This window comes from Mustela erminea, chromosome 1 (assembly GCF_009829155.1).
Source record: "Mustela erminea isolate mMusErm1 chromosome 1, mMusErm1.Pri, whole genome shotgun sequence".
NCBI classification, from domain to species: Eukaryota; Metazoa; Chordata; class Mammalia; order Carnivora; family Mustelidae; genus Mustela; species Mustela erminea.
In genome coordinates, this window is record NC_045614.1 from 5,328,787 (window position 1) to 5,351,300 (window position 22,514).

Sequence of the window (22,514 nt, forward strand, 5' to 3'; positions counted from 1 at the left end):
AGCCCCGCCTGCCCATCCTCTCGCGAGACCGCGTACGTTCTTCCCAGCAGCCCTCGCGGTAGGGACGTCACCGGCGTCCTTCAGTGCAAACGAAGATGGCGTCCGCCACTCGCTTCATCCAGCGGCTGCGGAACTGGGCGTCGGGGGTGCGCGGGGCGGAAGGGGCCAAACGGGGAGGCTGAGGGTTGCGTGCGCCTTGGACCCGCTCCCACTAGTCCCCTTCTTCCTGCACCCTTGGGCCTGAGGCTTTTGGTACCGAGATCCCCTTAGGTCGGAACCGGTGTCTCAGCCCGGGACCCCCAACTCGTGACTGCCTCAGCCAACACAACCAACTGCACCCCAGCCCTGGACCCATTCTGGACTGAGATCTATCTAGTCCCGGACCTTCTTAACTTTGTATTTTGAGGCCCCGGCCTTAGCTTTCGTCTTCATCTCTAGGGCCCACATCCCTGTACCATCTCCGTCCGACCTTCCCTTCTACACCCCTGGGATGCCCCGTTCCCTCGCTCTCTCCTCTCCTGGAGGACCCTGCGGGTTGACTGCCTTCCTCTCCCCCCCTCCCACAGCACGATTTGCAGTCGAAGTTGCAGCTGCGCTACCAGGAGATCTCCAAGCGGTGAGCAAGCCCCGCTCGCTGCCTACACTCTGGCCTTGTCCTGTTATTTATTTATTTATTTTTAAAGGTTTTTAAAATTTATTTGACAGAGATCACAAGTCGGCAGAGAGGCAGGCGGTGGTGGCGGGGGAGCAGGCTCCCTGCTGAGCAGAGAGCCTGATGCGGGGCTGGATTCCAGGACCCTGAGATCATGACCTGAGCCAAAGGCAGAGGCTTAACCCACTGAGCCACCCAGGCGCCCCTTTGTCCTGTTTTTCTTAACATGGGGAACAAAATGCTTGTCCTTTAGGTCCCCGGTTTGCTGGACCGGCATCTTCCCTCCTGTCCCTGGCAGGCTGTGGAAGCAGAGGTTTGCTTTTAACTTTCCTGTACTCACAGCCGGCTGCTCGTGATATAGTTAGGTTGGACATGAATTCAGAGTGGGGATCGTGTAGCTGTGGAGTCCTCAGTGTGGTCCTGCCAGTTAGGGTTATCATCCTCAAGCTACAAATGAAAAAATGTGAGTTTCAGAGAGACGATCGATCATTTTCTTAAAGTCACTCAGAAGCTAGAAAGTGACAGCTGGGATTTGAACCCATAGGTGCCTTGATTCCAAACTCATTTAAAATGTGCAAAAATTACTTAATATTTATAAGCCCCTGCCATGTCCTCAGGGATACCAGGACCAAGAAGAAAAGTTATCCCCATTCCTTTCACGGAGTTCAAGTTCTAGAAAGAGAAAGATAGAGTAGGGAAATAAATGCAACAGGTAAAGAGCATTCTGGAATGCTCTGAAGACAAACTAAATTAGAGTCAGCTGTGGGGTGGCTACATTAGGTCAAGTGGTCAGGAAAGGTCTTTTTTTCTGGGATTGACATTTGAATGACCAGAGTAATGAGCCAAATGGCCATGATTGAAAGAACATTCTGAACGGAGGGAACAGTATGTGCCAAGGCTGTTGAGGCCTGACAGAGCCAGAAGTAGGCAGGAGGTCTGTGGCTGGAACACTTGGAGGGAAGGAGGGATATCAGTATATTGGAAGTCAGAGGAGTAGGCAAAGGTAAGGCAGCCATTGAGAATTAGCACGAAAGGAAGACAACTAGCATTTGAATAACCAAACTTATGTGAATGTCTACCTATTACAACTAATTCCAAATATCAGAAGTTTCAAGTTGCTTTCTATCCAGGGTAGTTGGTAGACCAGTTGAGGAAAAGGATTTATAAAATTTACAAACTTCCTTAGGGCATGGCGCCCCCTAGTGATTCCTTTGTGTCTCTTGGGCATGCGGTTTTTAACCTTTCTGCTAGGTGGCAGAAAGCTATGGCCCACCCACCGAGGGTGGAGGGGTGTCGTCTGCACTCTAGGGGTTAAGCAAATGCTAACTGCCACACAGGATAGTGCCCCCCCCCGCTTTTAAGATTTTATTTCTAAGTAACCTGTACACCAAACATGGTGCTTGAACTCACAACCCAGAGATCGAGAGTCACACAGCATGGGTGGCTCAGTCATTAAGCGTCTGCCTGTGGCTCAGGTCATGCGTGCCACCGCATTCGGCTCCTGGCTCAGCGGGAAGCCTGATTCTCCTTCTCCCACTCCCCCTGCTTGTTTTCCCTCTCTGGCTATGTCTCTCTGTCAAATAAATAAAATCTTTAAAAAAGCGTCGCACGCACCACTGACCAGGCCAGCCAGGTACCCGAGGATATTGCTTTTACTTATTTACTCTAAAGATCTAATTGATTGATTGTTTGATAGCGAGCATGCACACACGTGTGAACTGGGGGCAGGGCAGAGGGAGGAGAAAGAGCATCTCAAGCAGAGGCATACTGAGCGCAGAGCCTGATGTGGGGACCTGAGATCATGCCCTGAGCCAAAACCAAAAGTGGGACACTTTAACCGACTGAGCCACACAGGTGCCCCAGGATATTGCTTTTAATACCAAATTTTTATATTTTTATGTATATTTCTCATTTTTTTAATACAATAGCTGTTGCTTGTTTTAAAAAAAACTTAAATCCTGGCAAAACGGCTAACCAATTATTGTGAATTAATTAATTAAACCAATTACTTTAAAACAGGGTTGAATGAAAATCCGGTGATTTTATGATTTCTCCTATTTTCTCTGTCTTCTCCTCTCTGCTATGTTTTCCAGGGAGGCTTCTCTCTTGTTTTGAGGTTAGCATTTCCATTTTAGGCTTCTGGCTTCTTTGTAAATTCACCCTAGGTTTTAGCCCAACCCAGGGCAGAGCTCTGTTCCCTCGTCCAGCCCTGGCTATAGTGTTGGTGACCAGGCAGGAAATGCAGAGACCTCAGAGGACAAGGTGCTCTTTGAGTAATAAGCCTTGATCCCAGCATGGTTCTTCAGAGTTCCTGAGGTAACAGGAAGCCCAGGAGTTCTGTAGCCTGGCTTCCAGCTTCCTGCAGCTGGAAGTGAGGCCAGATGGAAGCTTTTGGGCCATGGTGGACTGGGAACAGGCCTGGGTGTCCAATCTGGGCTGCCCTCTTCCCTGAGAAATCTCAGAAAAAGGTCCTCCATGCATTTGGGGGATATCTAGGCCTTGCCTTCCAGCACCTTCCCACCCGAAGCAGAGACTGCTACCTGCTTCAGGGCCCTGGATCCTCCCTAGCCATGCATCCACGACAGCGGATCAAGGAATTGCCGTGGCCTGCAGCAGTGATGGAGGCAGCCCAGGCCAGCGTAGCCCGGAAGAGTGACTTTATATTAGGGCTGCCTGGGGGGCTCAGTTAAGCGTTCGACTCTCGGTTTCCGCTCAGGTCATGATCTTGGGGTCGTGGGATCAAGGCCCATGTTGGGCTCTGTGCACAGTGGGGAGTCTGCTTGAGAATCTTTATGTGAGCGTGCACACTTGCATTCGCTCTCTCAAATAAATAAAATTTTTTAAAGTGATTTTCTGTTTGCTTCAATGGTGATGTTTTTTTCCTGCAGAACTCAGCCTCCTCCCAAGCTCCCCGTGGGCCCCAGCCACAAGCTCTCCAATAACCACTACTGCACTCGCGATGGCCGCCGGGAAGCTGTGCCGCCCTCAGTCATCATGTCCTCCCAGAAGGTACTGGCGTCCGGCAAGCCTGCGGAGAGGTGAGGACCCCACAGTCCGGAACCAGCCCTTTCTCTTGCTTGTGCTTTTCAAGGGCCCACTGAGCGTCACCTGTGTCAGGAACTGTGCTGTGGGGGCTTTTCATGGGAGAGCTCTGTTCATCCCCACCCAGCCCAGAGTAACGGTTGGGGCCTCAGCCTGGGCTGCATTTCCTACAAAGCGAATGAAGCTCCGTGCTCCCATCAAGGGCTCTGGGAGAAGCCCAGGTCTTGTTTTTGTAATTTTTTTTTTTTTGAAATGGAGGCGTTAATTGACCTATAACATTATGTGAGTTTCAGGTGTACAACGTAAAGATTTGGTATTTGCATACATTGTGCGTGTACGTGTGTGTATGTGTATATATATATATATATGTGGTTGTATATATATATATATATATATATATATATACACATACAACCACATTTTCTTTGAACTCCTCCTCTTCTTTTTTTTTTTTTTTAAAGATTTTATTTATTTATTTGAGAGAGAGACAGTGAGAGAGAGCATGAGCGAGGAGAAGGTCAGAAAAAGAAGCAGACTCCCCATGGAGCTGGGAGCCCGATGCGGGACTCGATCCCGGGACTCCAGGATCATGACCTGAGCCGAAGGCAGTCGTCCAGCCAACTGAGCCACTCAGGCATCCCTCTTTGAACTCTTCTTTTTTTTTTTTTTTTTTTAAAGATTTTATTTATTTATTTGACAGAGAGAAATCACAAGTAGTCGGAGAGGCAGGCAGAGAGAGAGAGAGAGGGAAGCAGGCTCCCTGCTGAGTAGAGAGCCCGATGCGGGACTCGATCCCAGGACCCTGAGATCATGACCTGAGCCGAAGGCAGCGGCTTAACCCACTGAGCCACCCAGGCGCCCTTTGAACTCTTCTTAAAGAAAGAATTGTATTTTCTTTTCAAGTAGGCTCCACACCCAACATGGGGCTCAAACGCAGGACCCTAAGATCCAGAGTCGGCTGCTTCACTGACTGAACCAGCCAGGTGCCCCAAAGAAACAATCGTGTAAATCTCAGGTCCCTTAAAACCCAGTTTGGTCCCTGGCCTCAGGTGCCTTCTCTCAAAAGGGGATGATAATAGTATCTACTTTAGGGAGTGTATCTCAGTCCACTGAGCTACTGTGACAGTAGCATAGACTGCTCTGGCTTATAAACAACAGAAACCTCTTTGGCACACTTCTGGAGGCTGGGAAGTCCAGGATCAAGGTGCTGGCAGGTTCTGTGTCTGGCGAGTGCACTCTTCTTGATTCGCAGATGGCATTTTCTTGCTCTGTCCTCACGTGGTAGAAGGGTAAGGGGTGCCTGGGGTCTCTTATGAGGGCACTAATCCCATTCTTGAGGGCTCCTGCCTTAAGACCTAATCACCTCCCAAGAGCCCTGCCTCCAAATGCTGTCACATTGGGGGTTGAGATTTCAGCAGGAGTTTGGGAGGCACAAAACATTGAGTCTATAGCAGAGTTGTTAGGAAGTTTAATCTTCATAGTTAATATTTGTAAGGTTTTAGAATGGAGTCGGCCCTGCCTGCCTACTGACCCCTCCACAAGTTGGGCAGTGATGGCCCCTGTTGCAGAAGAGGAAATCAAGACACAGAGAGGCCATGTGACCTAACTGGGTCACACAGCTAGTGAGGAGCAGAAGCAGGATTTCAGACCAGTTTGCTCAGCCCCCCAGTGGTGTCTGGGCTCTACAGCTGGTTCATCGTATGGTCTGCAGCCAGTGTTCCGTCCTTCTTTTTTTTTTTTTTTAAAGATTTTTATTTTATTTATTTGACAGCAGAGATCACAAGTAGGCAGAGAGGCAGGGAGAGAGAGAGAGGGGGAAGCAGACTCCCCGCTGAGCAGAGAGCCCGATGTGGGGCTCGATCCCTGGACCTGGGATCATGACCTAAGCTGAAGGCAGAGGCTTTAACCCACTGAGCCACCCAGGTGCCCTGTTGCGTCCTTCTTGAGCCTCAGTTTCTACATCTGTAAAATGGGAGGGTAGGCTTGCAGTGTGGTGAGATCTGTAAGGTGATGAGGCCAGGCAAGGCCTGCTGTGTAGTTAGAACTCGGTGAATGGCCAATGTTATGGCCCTTGTTACCTTCTGATTCTCCAGAGTCCAGCACCAGACTGGCACACTACCCAGTTCCCCCCACAGCCCCTCACCTGCTCCTGGGATGCCTGACTTTCCTAGGGAGGCCACTTCTGTCTCTTATACGTTCTTCAGACCCCTGGGAGGGCGGGCAGCCCTGGAACCCCTGCTCTTGGGGGTCTTCTGCACAAGAGAGCCTCCCCACCCGCCTCCTCTCCTTAGTTGGCTGACCATGCGCCAGCCTCTCCGGCCCGAGGCACCAGGGGCCCAGGGGCTTGGGTGTCTCAGGACACCCTCCTTGGATTTGTTGTTAGGGTCTCTCTTGGGGCTCACTGTGGGTCAAATGGTGCATTCTTTTTTTTTTTTCCTCTTTTTTTTTTTAAAGATTGATTGATTTTAGAGAGAGAGCTGGCACATGCATGCACACACAAGCAGGGGGAGAGTCGGGAGCAGGGTGGTGGGGACAGACTCCCCACTCAGCCGGGAGCCTGATGCAGGGCTGTCTTAGGACCCTGAGATCATGACCTGAACTGAAACCAAGAGTCCGACGCCTAGCCGACTAAACCACCCGGGCTCCCCAAACGGAGTATTTACCAATTGCACTTGACTCTCAGCCTCATTAGACTGAGGCCCGGTCTTAGCGCTCTGCCGGGGCATGGGCAGTGCCTGCCACGTGTCAAGTGCTCAGCACCCGACGGGGAGAGAGCAGTGGGCACCCGTCACCTGATTGCTTGGCCCTTTTGCCAGTATTCTATTTGGGGGCAACAGGAGTGGGGTGCTCGTCCACCCTGGGGCCACAAGTGGGAGGGGGTACTAGAGGAGGCGGCCAGCCCTTCATGGCTGCCTTTGAGCTCAGGAGCCAGGGCAGGCTGACTGGGCATTCAGTGGGGGCTTGGGTGGGTAGGGGGCTGGCCAGCTCCCAGCGAGGGTTGGCTGACCCTCTGGGGGACCCCAGTGAAGGCGTCTGGGCATTCTGAAACACGCTCCTGCTGGCCTGCACACAGTCCTGGCAGGCATGGTCTTGCTGGGCGCAGGTGTGGGGCTCCCTCAGATCCGCCCACGCTGCTCTCCGGAGACCTGGCCCTAACCAAAGTCTCTTCCCTTCCAGCTCGGCTGCAGCTGCCACTGAGAAGAAGGCTGTGTCGCCAGCCCCTCCCATGAAGAGGTGGGAGCTGTCCAAAGACCAGCCTTACCTGTGACTCTGCTCCCAGGGCCGCCTGAGTGCTTCCCCTCCGTGTGTTCCTTCCAAGAAGAACGCGACCTAATTTATGACAAATACACGCAGCTCTCCAGTGTCACTTCTGTTCTGACTTTTTGAAGCTGCGTACGACTTCCTGGATTTCCTGGGGAAGTTGGTGCCGATTCTGTTCACTCTGCCAGCGCTCCAGGGTGGCAGGAGGGAGGGGGTTCCTGAGCTTCAGGGTGACACGCTGTCACTGGGCATCGAGTCTGATGCCATGGGGTCCAGAGGCTCCGGTGTTGTCACCATCCCTTCTTGGGGGCCTGGCTAACCTAGAGATCAGTAGGCTGGGTTCTAGGAACTTTGGATGTTCGGGGGGCACTGACGGTGAAGGACCCTGGGGCTGAACGCAAGCTGCTCCCTTAGGTTTGCTCGCGCCCCCGCTGCTGCTGCTCACGTCGACACCAGCCCGCGCCCTTCCACGGCTGCCCCCATCCGGCCTGGAGTGCCCTGCAGCTTCATGGGGGTGACTGAGGACTGCAGGGCAACTCCCAGAGAAGGCTCACCTAGAACAGGTGAAGAAAGGCCTCCCTGAACCAGATACCTACCTACCTACCTTCCTCTCTTTCTTTCTTTTTTTTTTTAAGATTTTATTTATTTGACAGAGATCACAAGTGGGCAGAGAGGCAGGCAGAGAGGCTGGGTGGGGAGTGGGGGTGGGGGGAGGGGTGGGGTGGGTGGGAAGCAGTCTCCCTACTGAGCAAAGAGCCCAATGCAGGGCTAGATCCCAGAACCCTGAGATCATGACCTGAGCCAAAGGCAAAGGCTTAAGCCACCCAGGCACCCCATGAACCAGAAACCTCTCATTGTGGGCCTGGGGAGCAAGGTGGAGTCAGCCTAGGAAAAGAAGGGGCTGGTACTTGTGGAGGAATGAGATGTTGAGTGAAAGCCAGAAAAACAAACCAGGTCTGTCCGAAGGAACAATGGGGAGCCATGTAGGGACCTCAAGTGGGGGCGTGACATGGCTGCCCTGCGGAAGAACCCCACACGTTCAGTGGGTGAAGAGATGTAGGAAGATCCGGGTGTTGCTACTGCTCTGCTCTCTGGAAGCCAAGAGCAAGGCAGGATGTATCATGGAGCCTCAGAGTTGGCAATAGAAATGCTAAAAGCTCACCTGGGAGAAAACCCCAGGCTGCAGCCCCCAGGGCAGGTTTTCTGGACGAGGTGGGACTCTAGAGCAAAGGCTGAGTCAGATTCAGGAAAGAGATTGGGAGGGAGAGGAAGTCTGGGCAGGGTGTACTGAGGTCACAAGGAAGGCTGCCCTGAGGGCTTCCACAGACTGCGGGCCAGATATGCCATTGGAGGTTTCTGAATAGTCCGGTGACACAGACTTGAAGTTTTGCAAGGGAGTGGGGGTGGGAAGGAGGTCTGACACCTAAGGTCTGTGTGCAAGGTACTGTTTTGAACGCTCTGGGGATCTCAGCTCCTTTGTGGAACAATCCTGGGAGGTCATGGGTGATGCCACACCCCCTCAGCAGAAAAACAGGAATGGGAGGACAAGAACTTGCTCAGGCTCAATGACATTGAACCCGACAGCTGATGAGTCCGCCTAACTACTATAGATCCACGGCATCTTCCGCTTTTATCCCTGCACCCCAGAGACCTCTCAGCCTCAAAGGTGGGGCTCTCCCCACCTCTGCCATGCACAGTCCTGTTTGCCAGCTTTCCATCTGCCTCTGCACCTGTACATCTTTGCCTCTTAACCCATTTCCCCTGGGATATCTGGGAGGTTTTTTTTTTTTTAAACAACAAAAAACCCCAACAGACACATATAATATACACACTCCAAAAGCAGCTATAACTTTCAACATTTTCAAATAGTGAAGCTTGCCAACAACCTGCAAACAGAGCCCCTTGTGGGAAAACTCGGGATGCTTAGTGTTGCTTCCCAGGAACCGGGGGTGGGGGTTTGGGGTGGGGGGTCAATGCTTGTACACCTAACACTGAGGGCGCACCACTTGTCTGGGGTTCTGCTGGCAGTCCACCTGTTGCCTCTTCTGAAGGCAGAGCTATTGATAAAATATTTATTTTCAAGAAAACTCAGCCTCTCATTGGCTAGAAAGTCTGTAGAAGGTTTTTTTTTTTTTTTTTTTTTTTTTTTTTTTTTTTTTTTGACACAGAGCGCACAAGTAGGCAGAGCCGCAGGGAGAGGGAGAAGCAAGCTCCCCGCTGAGCGGGAAGCCCAATGCAAGGCTTGATCCCAGGACCCTAAGGATCGTGACCCCAGGGAAAGGCGGACGCTTAACCGACTGAGCCCCCCAGTCGCCCCAGAAGATTTGTATTTTATGTGCCTATGGATTAAGCACAAGAAGAGAAAGCCCATGGGCGGCCTTTGTGTATCTTGTTCTGGAAGAATACGACCTACTTCCCGGTAAGGAAGACTGAAGGAGGCAGTGGGCGTGGGTGAGCGCTCCCAGGTGCGAGGGACAGGACCCCTGATGGAACTTCTGGAAGTGTTTCATTCACTTTCACTAAATATTGAAGAGCCCGTTATGGTGGCAGACCCTGTGCTGGGCACTGGGGACGCAGTGAACAACATAGCACTCCTGTCCTACCACTGACCTTCTAGTGGGTCAAGAGACACTAAGTCAAAGTGAGCAAAGTAGCAAAGGCTGGGTGCAGAAGAGAAGCTGGGGGAGGCAGAGGCTGGAGCGTGCCTCAGGGGGTGGCTGCCATATTAACTATAGTAATTAGACAGTCATATTTGCCGCAGGACTCATACGACGCCTTCGATGTTGTGAGTAGACACCGACGAGTTCCTTTACATCCCCACAGTTTCTAACTTCAAACGGGCCGGGATTTTTCCATAGACCTTGTCACTGGGAAAAGTGGGTTAGAGCCTCAAATTGTGGGTCTCCTCGTATTCGGACCTTTACGGTAGGCGTAGCCGGGGGCGCCGCACATCTTCGAGGCGTGGGCCCCGCCCCCGACGGCGGCGCGCGTGCGCGGGGATAAAAGCGAGGCCGGGTCGGCGCGTGGTCAGTTCCAGGGCAGGGGCGGTGCGGCGAGGAGCTGCATGGCGCAGGGCGGAGTGCGGCGGCCGGCAGCCCTGGGCCTGGCGCTGCGGCTGCTGCTCGGCTTCGGGCTGGGCCTGAAGGCAGCCCCGATGCCGACCCAGACCTTGGCCCAGGCCCCAGGTGAGTTAGCTCCGCGCCCCGCGCACCCCGCGCGCGCGCACCCCTCCGCCGGCCCGCCCCGCCCCGCGCCCCGGCGGCGCCTCGCTATTGGCTGTGCCGCTCGCGGGTCCCGGACACTCCCCCCGCACGTGGCTTGAGACTCTGGCGTGCCGGGAGCCTGGCCCTTGAGCCAGCCATCCCCAGAGAGCGATCGTCGCCTGGGTGACCCTGACTGCTTCTCGCTGCCCGGCTTCTGCCTTCTCACACCCCACTCCCGCTCCGCTTTGGCGGACCCCTTTGTCACCTCCAAGCAGCCCTTCAGCCCAGCGTGGGCAGGAAGGCTTGCTGGAGGCTCCGGTTGTCCGACCTCTAACTGCATGGCCGGTCACCTGGCGCCTCTTGGCAGCCGCTGCGGCGAATATACCCCCGTCCGACCCCGAGGCCATATGGCAGAGTTTCCTGGGCCACCAGGCCCCACCCTCCCCATCCCTGCGCCTTGCTCCTCTGGCTTTAGAGAGCAAAAGGTTTCTCTCCCTCCCGGTAACCCCAGGCCCTTGGACACCTGCTCCTGGGCCTAAGTGATCTTGGTGGCCATCTCTGAGGTTCCCAGAGCGGTGGGATAGAGTGATCTCCCTGTAGGCACAGGTGACCCTCGCTTTCAGCTGTGAGCTCCCGTCTGATCTGGTCTCCTGGCTCATGCCAAAGACCTTGCCTTTACAGGCTAAATGTTCCTGGGTCCTTTAAGGGGGCAGGACTCACTTTAACCAAGTACCAAACTGCAAGTGGTCTCCTCCGGACCCTATGATAGGGACTTCTAGCGTGCTCGTTTTACAGGGGAGGGAACTGAGGCTGGATGGAAAAGTCACCAGTCACTTTCTTTTATTCCCCCACTGGTCACTTCTAACTCCTGTCTGACCCCACAGCCCTATGAGGCCTGGTGTGCTGTGCTTTGCCCCCCCCAGGGTCCAGGAAGAACCCCCAGTGTCCAGGAAGAACCCACACTCCAGGGAGGGAGGTCTGGAGGTTTGCAGGGCTGAGAATGGCTAGGCCTGGAGAGGAAACCGCACCCAGAGATGGCCAGACACCCCCACCCTTGTGGGCAGGGAAGGAAGCCAGATCCAGGTCCGGCCATACCTCTTCCTGACTTCAAAAGCTCAGGGACTTTGTGGGCCACAGGTATCATTGTGCCTGGGGGCCTGTGAACAGAGTGGCTCTGGGGAACAGGGGGTCTGGAGGCACAGGCCCAAGTAAAGGTGAAAGTGGCAAGAGTACCAGGATGGACTGGAGAGCCACTAGGTTGGGGTATTTGTGCCCCCCACTTCTCTCCCACCACTGCACCCAAGAAAAGGGCCATTCCTTTCCTCCGTCTGTCAGACTCCCTCCTGCTGGCCCTCGTTCTAGGCCGTCCGTGCTCCTCCAGATCAGCACGTAGCTTGAGCCTCACTGCCTGGGGCCCAGGAAGGCTCAGCTCTCATCAGGACACAGCCTGGACCTTGGTGTGACTCGTGTCTGTATTACCCTGGGCTTGCGGTCACGAGGTCCCGGCCCTGATCTCCACCGCGTGTCCAGTCTGTGTGGATACCAGTTTGAGGACCGTTGTTACTGGGGGAAGGCGGAGCGTCAGGCCTCCCTGAGAGGTGCAGGAGACCCTTTCCGAGAAAGAAGCTGAGATCTGAAGGCTGAGAAGGAATCGCAGTTGCAGAGTGGGGAGGAGAGAGGGAGGACTGGGCCAGGAACCTGCATGGGCAAAGTCCCTGAGGTCGGAACGAGCCCGTCAGGCCAGAGGGAGGTGGTTGAAGAGGGAAGAGGAGGGAGGCAGTGAGGTCCAGGAAGTGGTGGGGCTGGGCCAGGCCTTGCAACCCCACAGACAAAACGGATTTGGCACGAGAAGGGGGCATGGTTTTGAGCAGGGGGGGGGGCAAGGGCAGGTGACTAAATGATGTGACTCTGTGGTCCCCAGTGTCCAAATGGAGATGGGGACGGGGCCTTGTGAGGAGGCGGCACATTCAGGATGGGGAAGGTGGTTGGATCTGGGAGGAATTTAGGAGGTGAGTGGACAAGCCTTGCTAACTAAGCAGGTCCTCTGCCCAGGGCCTCAGTTTCCCCTTGGCTAAGCAGGTGGGATATAACAGGCCATGCTGACCCTGACCACGGGCCTGGTGCGGGGCAGGCTTGGAGATGGCCGCTACCCCAGTGCTTTGATCTGTGGATCTTGGAGGGCCTCTTGGGGAGACCGTCTGGCCAGGAGCCTGTAAAGACTCTGGGATCAGTGAGACCTGGGTTCAGACCTGGACTTTGCCACCAGCGCTGCAGCCTGGGGCTTTGTCACTCTCCTCAGTGTCTTCCGCAGCATGGGCATGGCAGGAGAACCTGCGCTCCGGGCCTCCCACCGAGTAGGTCCTCTGCAAATGGTGGCTACCAGTGTCATTCCAGCGCCCTGGGACCTGGCCTGTCTCTAGTGGTCGCAGTCTGTAACCTCCATGCCCCTGGCGGAGGGAGGCAGGACTGGTGCCTCCCAGACCTCACTTGTGTGCTCCTTGTAGGCTCCTGCTCGCCCACCAGCTTCCAGTGCCGCACGAGTGGCTTCTGCGTGCCCCTCATTCTGCGCTGCGACGGTGACCAGGACTGCCCCGACGGCAGCGATGAGGAGGACTGCAGTGAGTGGCTTCGCTCTGGGGTCGGGGCCGCAGGGGGTGAGGCGCTGGTGCAAGGGGTGTGGTCTTGGGGGTGATGGGGCGGGGCCTGAGAGTGGGCAGGGCTTACAAGAAGAGGTGGGTTGACTGGGAAGGGGACTTGGGGGTGGGGCTCGGGAAGAGGGGCTTGAAGGGAGGCCGGGCCTGGCAGGTGGAGCTCACAAGGGTTGGGATCTTTAGGATGTGTGGGTTTTCTAAGGTCACCTGTTCCTGGAAGGCGGGGCTTACGAGAAGGCTTGGTGGAGGGGCGTACCGCAGCACTGTTGGGTGGGTGTTTGGGACCAGACTGACCTTGTACCCCAGGTATCAAGCCTTGTGCCCAGGACGGAGAGTGCCAGCCACCCACTGGCAGCCCCTGCCCTTGTGACAACGTGGAGGACTGCCGAGATGGCATTCACGAGAACGGTCACAACTGCAGTTCCCAGCCCTGCCCGGCGGGGGAGCTCCGCTGCCTGCTGGGCGGTGCCTGTGTCCCACACACGTGGCTCTGCGATGGCCATCCCGACTGTCCCGACTCCAGTGATGAGCTTGGCTGTGGTGTGTGTCCTGGGACCTCAGCGTGCCTGGAGGGGTGGGGTGGGCTGGCCGTTAGAAAAGGACACTTGACACCCTCTGGTGGGTGACCAGGCTGAAAGTGTGGACACTTGCATCCACCTGGGCCTGCATCCCCTGGGGGCAGCGGGAGATGAGCCGCAAGGTCCCTCCCGCCCCCGTCCCCCGCATTTGGAACACATGTTCCAGGGTCTCCCCGCCCACCCCGGGGCTGCTGAATGCCTGGACTTATTGCAGGAACTGAGACCCTCCAGGAAGGGACTGCCACATCCACGGGGACCCCCGTGACCCCGCACAGTGTCCCCTCTCTCAGGAATGTCACAGCCACCCCCACTGGGGACGAGGACTCCGTCCAGTCTGGAAACCGGAGTGCTTGGGGGGTTATCGCAGCTGCGGGTAAGATGGCCAGGGCCTCCTCCTCCTGGGGCTTGGGGAGGACACAGGCTGCAAACGCCCCTCTCTGTGCGGCCAGCTCCTGCTCCTGCTGACCCCTGCCTGTCTGACCCCACAGTGGTGCTGAGTGCCGGTGTGGCCGCCATCTCCCTGTTCGTGCTGTCCCGGCTCTGTGCCCGCGGGCGCCTGCACCCGCTGGGGCTGCTGGTGGTCGTGAAGGAGTCGCTGCTGCTGTCAGACAGGAAGCCCTCGCTGCTCTGAGGACAAGCTCTTGCCACCCAGGCTCCTGGTCCCGGAGCGGCAGCAGCTCTGGAGACCTGGTACGTCAGCGGCGGCGCACGGGTGCTGGCACACCAGCCCTCAGCCGTGGGTCCTTCTGGCCAGGCAGCACCGTGGAGCCGAGCTCCTGCAGCCGGTCCCAGAGAGGCTGGGGGTGCCGGGACCCTGGATGGGGAGTGCATCACAGTCGGAACGGAGGGGCTGGCCCCAGTCTGCTCCGGGGCGCGGCCCCACACGTAGGCACTCCTCCTGCCCTCATCGGAAGGTGCTGATTAAAGTTACTTCACATCCTCCGTCTGCTTCTGGGCCTCTGTCTCCCTCTGCCCGGGCAGCCGACGGTCTCCCTCACAGCCCCTCCTCCGCGGTGGTAGTGCCGCCAGAGGGTGGGACTCGGGGACCCAGCCCTGCGCGCTCCCTCGGCCGCTCTGCCTCTGGCTTCCTGGGACCCAGAGGAGGAGGCGGTGGGCCTGGGGCAGCGGGGTGGTCTTCCTTACCGGCCAGCCCCTGTGCGGAGTCCCGGGGGACCACCATCTGTCATGGCTTCTCGCTCTCTGAGATGTAAGCTGGGCATCTCAGGGTTGATCTGGGCTCCACCCAGTTTTTTTGTTTTTTTTAAAGGTTTTATTTGTTTATTTGACAAATCACAAGTAGGCAGAGAGGCAGGCAGAGAGAGGGGAAGGGAAGCAGGCTCCCTGCTGAGCAGAGAACCTGACTTGGGGCTCGATCCCAGGATGCTGGAATCATGACCGGAGCTGAAGGCAGAGACTTTAACCCACTGAGCCTCCCAGAAGCCCCATCCACCCAGTTTTAACATGGGGGCTTTGTGCTCTGGGCTGTGGACTGCCACTGAAAAGACTCACAGTTCCCAAAAGATGGGGGGCAGGGGGCACACTACCCATGCCCAGGAAGAAAGCACCAGGGTCCGGAGGCAGGGGGAGCTCGAGGAGAACATGGGCAAGAAGGTTTATTGTGGTTCCCGTGGGCAGGTGGGCTTGGGGTTGGCTCGTTTGAATAACCCCAGTGGGCTCTGGGAGCAGACGCCGTCTGTCCCGTAGGTACTGGCCTATTGACAGGGTCGCCACGGGCTAGGAGCGCCTGTGGCATCCACCTGGGTTTCTGCTCTGCCCGGCCTGCCTCCACTTACCTTTCCTGTCTGCAGCCAGTGTTCCGGCTGGGTCGGCGCTTGGGGTTCTTACAATCGCTGGACGCATTTCAGCAAAGACTATCTGGGAACTTCGAGGAACGAGGGCGATGACTCACGGGTCCTCACAAGAGGGCACACGGCAGCCTCGCCGGCCACACAGCGAGGTCACGGGGAACCTAGAGAGAGAGAGAGGGGGGGGGGGGGGAGGACCTGGGGCTCTGCCTTTGTCAGGGTCCGAGGGCGGAGTGTCCAGGGTTTCGGGGACTCACACTTCACTGATGGATTTATTTATTTATCTATTTATTTATTTTTAAGATTGTATTTATTTGACAGAAATCACAAGTAGGCAGAGAGGCAGGCAGAGGGAGAGAGGGAAGCAGGCTCCCCCCTGAGCAGGGAGCCCGATGCGGGGCTCGATCCCAGGACTCTGAGATCATGACCTGAGCTGAAGGCAGACGCTTCACCGACTGAGGCCCCCAGGTGTCCCCTTTTTTAGTGAATTTGAAGCATAAAAAGAGGAATTGAGGCTGGGAGGGAGAAGTGGGGTAACTTGGGCAGTCGACTATCTGGGCCCCCCAGAGCTTTCTGAAAGAGGGAGTTTCAGGGGCAGGCAAACGAATTCCGTATCTGGCAGTGTTGCTTGGAGCTCGGCTGGATTTTCTTGTTTTTAGGTTTTTGTCCCCTTTGCTCAGGCATTGTCAGCATCCGTGGGTCAGGGGGCAAGGGGGGAAGGGGGGTATGAAGCCACTGGCACATGTCACCTAATCAGAGGTCTGGCTCATCCGTCGGCGTCACGTGGGTTCAGAGGCGCAAACCTCCCGCCACGTGTTCTCTGTCACGTCTGCTGCCGCTCTTCCGTCCCACGTAGTGAATGGTGCCTGCTGTCCTCTGGGGGCTGGGCCGGGTGGACATCGGCATCTAGAATTTCTCTGGTATGTCTGGTGCCTTGGGATGGCCAGGGCAGTGGAGCCACCCCCTCCCCTCTCTGGCCCTCTGAGCGAGACGGCCCAGCGTCCCTTTGGATGCGTGCTCTTGCTTCTGTGGAGTCCTAGGTCAGCCCAGATGTGCGTGGGGACCACACAAGGGCGTGAACCTTGACAGGACCCGCATCGTGGTGCCATCCTTGCAGGCCACCTTCCACGCAGAGGGCAGAGGGTGGGGCAGGCAGGTGTGGGGGGACGCCTGTCCCCATCAGCCAGCTGACTATCTCTTGGCCCGCAGCTCTGCCCACAGACTGACATTGGTCCCCGCGCCTGTCCCAGCATGCAGATGACAGTTCTGTGTAATGTCATGTGGGACAGCAGTTCTGCCATTTGCTTGCTGGGACAGGCACGGGGACCAATGTCTGTCGCTCTGAAGAGGCTGGGGTTGCAGCTGCCTCTGTTCCCCCGGAGTGGGGCTCGCTCTGCTGTCCCGTACAGCAGGCTCAGTGAGTCACTTCCAGGAAACCGCAGGGACGGTCCAAACTTAAAAGTTGGGGAGGGCAGTGTTTGGGGAGCCCAGGAAGAGGAGGCGGTGGACCCAGGCAGGTGGCTGGGAGCAGGTGTTTGGGGGCTTAGAGGCTCCAGGGGATGATGGGAGCCTGGGGTGGGGGGTGTGCTTGTCTCTTTAACTCTTGACCTTCCTCTTTTTTTTTTTTTTTAATTAAGGAAAAATTAACATTGGATTAACCATAACCAGTTTAAGTAGACATTCCATGGCACTTAGTACATTCACAGTGTTGGGCACCTAGTTCCAGCACCTTGTCATCCCCCAAAAGGAAACCCTGCCCCCATTAGCACTCACTCCCCATGGCCATCCCCCAGCCCCCGACTCCTAATAACCCACTTCCCATTTCTGTGGGATTGCCTGATCGGGACATTTCATAACGATGGAGTCTACCACAGGTGGCCTCTGATGCCATACTTCTTAAACCTAGCATCAAGTGTTCAAGGGTCTTCCCCCGGCGTTTCCCGGTGCCCCTTTTTCATTACCCCTCTCATGACCCAGGGAACGATTGATTGGCTTCTGACACTATAGATTCATCACGTTTCTATTTTTAAAAAATATTTATTTAAATAATCTCTATATCTAATGTGGGGCTCGAACCCTATCAAGAGTTGCACGCTCTTCCGACTGAGCCTCCAACTGCAGTTCCAGACGCATGTCATAGGTGGCCTGTTCTATCTGGTGTTTTTTACTTGACATATTTAAGATCTGTACCTGTTGTTGCATGTGCTAAAAGTTAACTCTTTTTTTTTTTTTTTTAAGATTTTTAAAAAATTTACCCACTTGATAGAGATCACAAGTAGGCAGAGAGGCAGGCAGAGGGAGAGGGAGAAGCAGGTTCCACACCGAGCAGGGAGCCGGAAGCAGGCTCCATCCCAGGACTCTGGAATCATGACCTGAGCCAAAGGCAGAGGCTTATCGACTGAGCCACCCAGGTGCCCCCTGCTTTGAAGTTAGATCTAAGTTTCTTCATGTGCTCTTATTCCTTTTGGGTAAGTACCCCAGGAGAGGAGTGGTTGCATCACGTGGTAGGTATATATTTAATTTAATTTAATTTAAATTTTTTAAGTAGCTTCCATGCCCAAAACGGGGCTTGAACTCACAACCCTGAGATCAAGAGTCACAAGCGCTACCAACTGAGCCAACCAGGTGCCCCTTTTAATTTTAAAGAAACGCCAACGTGCCTTACAGAGTGGGTGCACTCTTACTTTCCTCCCCAAGCAACGTATTTATTCTTGTCCCTTCGCTTGCTGTGGGCAGCCTTTGAAATTTTAGCCATTCTAATAGGAGCGTGATAGTATTACATCAAGCCATTGTTTATTGATGTGAAATTGACGTAAGAGAAAATTAATCATTTTAAAGAGAACAACTCCCTGGCATTTAGCACACTCGTAATGTTCTGGAACCAGCACCTCTAACAGGTAGTGCGCGAATCTTTTCACGGGCGTGTAGCATTTCAGAAAATATCGACTTGGGACTTTGGGATCGCACTGCATTTCTAGGTTAGTTTGTGGAGGAGGACAAATATTCATTGAGCACCGACACGGTGGCAGGCGTTGTAGATGCTGGAGACTCGCCTTGAACCGAACAAGACCCCTTCCCCCATGGAGAGGAGTTAGTGGAGGTGGCGTGACGGAGCAGATGGTCAGCTACTAAACCCTACTAAAACCACATCAGTGTCAGACGGTGCTAAGTTCTGGAATCTGAGTACCCAAGGAGGAGGGGTGGGCTTGCTGGGTTGGGGGAAGAAGGGTCACTATCTTTCTATTTCGTAATCAAAAGAGGCTTCCAGAGCACGGAGACATTTGAGGGGAGACATGAAGGAAGTAAGGTGAACAGTGCGGGTATATAGGTGGAGAACATTCTGAGAAGAGCAAACAGCAAGTGCAAAGGCCCTGAGGCAGAAGTGCGTTCCAGAAACAGGAAGTCGGGAGGCTTGTGGAGGGGGTGGTGCACTGGTAAGAGGTGATGGCTGGGGTGCGGATGGGGAGGCACAGAGTGAGGGAGGTATGGTGGGTCCTCTTGGAGTTTTCAGCCGAGAGATGCATGGTCCGACTTAGGCTTTGAAGGGTCTTCCTGCAATAACGAAAAAAATCCCTCTTTAAGGCAGTGATTTATCTAACTGAAATCTTCTGGCTCAGGACAAGGTTTTTTTTTCATTTGTTTTGTTTTTGCCAAATTGGTTTAGTAACGGCGGTGTGTAGGTACACTTTGTGCTGAAGCCACACTTACGTTATAATTTGTAATGCGGAACAAAAGGCCAGACTGGGAAAGAAAGGAATCTTGGATGCTTTCTTCTATTCTCATTACAGTGTGAAATTTCCACTCGGATGGGGTTCTTTGGGTTACATGATTAGGTTTCTTCGTTTATTCAAAACGTATTTGCTGTAGATGAATGTTCCCAGCCAGCCAGTCGCCAAGAGCCCGAATGTAGAACCAGTGGAAAGGTCCATCAGGGGATGAATGGATAAACCTGACGGGGCTCATCTGTACGAGGGCGTCTTACTCAGCTGTAAAAAGGAGCGAAGTCCTGTTACAGCACGGGAGAGCCTTGAAAATACTTGAAGTGAAAGGAGCAAAATGTCGGGTATCATATGGTCCTGTTCGTATCCCAGGTAGGGGCAGAAAGAGAGTGGTTGCCGGGGTCTGGGGAGGGGGGAGAGATAGGGGTAGGTAGCTAGAGGCTGTGGGGTTTCTCCTTGAGGGCTGAAATCCCCTACAATTCCTCATAGTGCTCGGGGCACAAAATCTGCAAATATCCTAAAATATCCTAAATATCCTGAAATCCTAAAATCAAACAAAATGTAGTGGGTGAATTCTAGGGTCTTCTAGGGTATGTCGTGGGCTGAGTCGTGTCCTCTCCCAACTAATGTGCAGAAGCCCTAATCTTCTGTACCTCAAAACATGACTGTATTTAGGGATGGGGCCTTTATCATTTACTTTTAATTTTTAAAATTGTGACACCTTTAAGGAGGTGATTCAGGAAGCCACTGGAGTGGGCCCCGATCCAATCTGTTGGGTGTCCTTTTTTTTTTTTTTTTAAAGATTTTATTTATTTATTTATTTGACAGAGAGAGATCACAAGCAGGCAGAGAGGCAGGCAGAGAGAGAGAGGAGGAAGCAGGCTCCCCGCCGAGCAGAGAGCCCGATGCGGGACTCGATCCCAGGACCTGGAGATCATGACCCGAGCCGAAGGCAGCAGCTTAACCCACTGAGCCACCCAGGCGCCCCTTGTTGGGTGTCCTCTGGGCAAAGGAAATTTTGGATACACAGAGCAGGCTCACGGATGTGGACACGGAGGGATGACCACATGCGATCACAGGGAGAAGGTGCCACCTGCCAGCAGAGGAGGGAGGCCTCAGAGGGAACCAGCTTTCCTGGCACCTTGAGCTGGACTTCTAGTCTCCAGAACTGTAAGAAAAAAAACTAAGTCTTAGACTGTGGCGTGTTTGGTTATGGTCACCTTAGTAGACTAAATGGTGTGTCATATCTCAGAGGTTCTTTTATTTTTATTAATTATTTTTTAAAGAGTTCTTTTAAAAAGATTTTATTAATTTGACAGAGAGAGAGAAAGACATCACAAGTAGGCAGAGCAGCAGGCGGGGGCGGGGGAAGCAGACTCCCCACTGAGCAGAGAGCCTGATGTGGGTTTCGATCCCAGGACCCTGAGATCATGACCTGAGCCGAAAGCAGAGGCTTAACCCACTGAGCCACCCAGGTACCCCTATTATTATTATTTTTTTAAGATAAAAAAAATGATTAATAGATTTATTTAAACAATAATACACAGTCATCACTGCCAGACTGAATATGAAATGTTCCATGTTCGATCCAATTTTCCTTCCTGGATAAGTTTTTCTTATCTCTGTCAGTTTTGAAAACATAAAACCGGAAGAAAAGGGGCCCAATCCCAAACAGAGCTCCTAAGAGTGAAGTCTTGGGAGTGGGTCTGAAATTGGGATAGATGTTTGCTGATCTTGCCTGGGTGCAACGGATCAAGACAGGATCTTCGATGAGCTCTTGGCATTTGGGGTCATTGTACTGAAGCAGATACTCCCATTTAGGTTGGGATCCTGCGGCCAACCGGGCTTCCAGAGAGATGTTGTATTCAGCAGGGTTGAGGGTAGAGGGTAGGGTAGCCAGAGGCAACGGCTGGTACTTAGGGAATGACATCTTGGCAATCCAGCACACAACTGCGCCTGCCTGTTTTTTAAGATTTTATTTATTTGGCAGAATACAAGCATGGGGAGGGGCAGGAAGAGGGAGAGGGAGATGCAGGCTTCCTGCTGAGCAGGGAGCCTGATGTGGGGCTTGAACCCACCACCCAGGGATCATGGCCTGAGCCAAAGGCAGATGCTTAACCGACTGAGCAACCCCCCCTCCCCCGGCATCCCCAGTTTGGGGGTTTTTGTTTTGTTTGTTTGTTTGTTTTTTAAAGATTTTATTTATTTATTTGACACACAGAGATCACAAGTAGGCAGAGAGACAGAGCAGGGTTGGGGGGAAGCAGGCTCCCTGCTGAGCAGGGAGCCCTATGTGGGGCTCAATCCCAGGACCCTGGGATCATGACCTGAGCTGAAGGCAGAGGCTTTAACCCACTGAGCCACCCAGGCGCCCCCCCAATTTGGGTTTTTAGTAGGTGCGTGGCGGTATCTTGTTTTAATTTGCAATTCCCTGATCACAGATGTGCGGAACATCTTTTCGAACGCTTCTTTGCCATGTGATATGTTTCGGAATTAGAAAACAGTTGCATAGCCTTGTACATACACTAACTGCCACCAAGGTTTACTTTTAAGTGTACTCTTCGCTGCTGAAGTTTAATTTTATGTTATGTGGATTTCATCTCAACGATAAAACCAACCCCCCCCCCCAAAAAAAAACAAAAGGTGGAAGATGACCCAGCCTATCTGTGTGCTGATGGGAACCATCTGGTGCAGAGGGAGGGTTCTGGGGTGGCTTCTGGCATAGGCAAGCCTGTCTTGGAGCTGGTGGCCCCCGGGGCAAGGTCTGGGAGCTGGTGGCCCCTGGGGGCTTTGCCCGGACTCCAGCACGTTGTTTACCCACAGCCCCGGAGGGAAGGCTGGCCTGTGGGTCTAGGTGCAGGCTGGCAGCTGTGATGACTAAGGATGTCTTTCTGCTGATGTGTGTTTCCGGGATGGGGCGTCTGTTCTGCCCCAAGGGTGGGAGCGCGATTTCCGCAGGAGGACAGATGGGCTGGGGCTGCGCTGCGCGGTGCGCCGGCGTCCCCGAGAATGCCGCGAGCGACCTGCAGGTGGCGCTCTCTCCCTTCACCATCCGGCCTGGAGTCTCCCCCTCACCACGTGCAGCTTCTGGTTCTTTCCCATAGTTCTTCCCCAGGTTCCGGCGTTTGCTTTTGTTTCTAACCTTCTCGCTGTCCCTTCAGGTGACCTTCACCTTTGTGTTTTCCTTGTTGTAAAATAAACATAAATGGGGGGGAGGGTGTCCCGTGAAGCAGCTGGCTCCCGCTCAGGTCATGATCTAGGGGTGCTGGGATGGAGCCCCACGTGGGGTTTGTTCCTCTCCCTCTGCCCCTCCCCCTCATGCACCCGCCTGCTCTAATAAAATCTTTTAACCATTTCTAGGTACACATTTCGGTGGCATGGTGTGCAGCTGTCACCATCATCCGCTTCCAGAGCTCTCCATCTTGCAAAACTGAAGCTCTGACCCTGTTACACTCCACCTCCCCCGCCCCTGGCTCGCACTGTCTACTTTCTGTCTCTATGACTTTGACTCCTCCAGGGACCGCGCAGCCGTGGAATCATGCCTCGTTTGGCTCTTTGTGCCTGGTTCCTTTGACCTCCAACGTGTTTGCTGTCCATGTGGCA

General features: G+C 54.2%; 2 protein-coding genes and 1 pseudogene across 2 annotated transcripts; 2 read left to right on the plus strand and 1 right to left on the minus strand.

Annotated features, from left to right (window-relative positions):
• The first annotated feature begins 32 nt into the window (after positions 1–32).
• NDUFA7 (NADH:ubiquinone oxidoreductase subunit A7) lies at positions 33–7,061 on the plus strand. Its single transcript, XM_032309006.1, has 4 exons — positions 33–146; positions 567–616; positions 3,541–3,690; positions 6,872–7,061. The coding sequence occupies exons 1-4, from the start codon at positions 96–98 to the stop codon at positions 6,960–6,962; spliced, it is 342 nt and encodes a 113-aa protein (XP_032164897.1). The 5' UTR covers positions 33–95; the 3' UTR covers positions 6,963–7,061.
• Positions 7,062–7,964: 903 nt separating this feature from the next.
• On the plus strand, positions 7,965–14,329 carry CD320 (CD320 molecule). Its single transcript, XM_032303276.1, has 6 exons — positions 7,965–7,997; positions 9,891–10,140; positions 12,663–12,776; positions 13,116–13,349; positions 13,602–13,760; positions 13,876–14,329. Exons 1-6 carry the CDS (start codon positions 7,965–7,967, stop codon positions 14,016–14,018), a joined length of 933 nt encoding a protein of 310 aa, XP_032159167.1. The 3' UTR covers positions 14,019–14,329.
• Positions 14,330–20,461: 6,132 nt separating this feature from the next.
• LOC116567902 lies at positions 20,462–20,841 on the minus strand (annotated as a pseudogene).
• Positions 20,842–22,514: the final 1,673 nt, after the last annotated feature.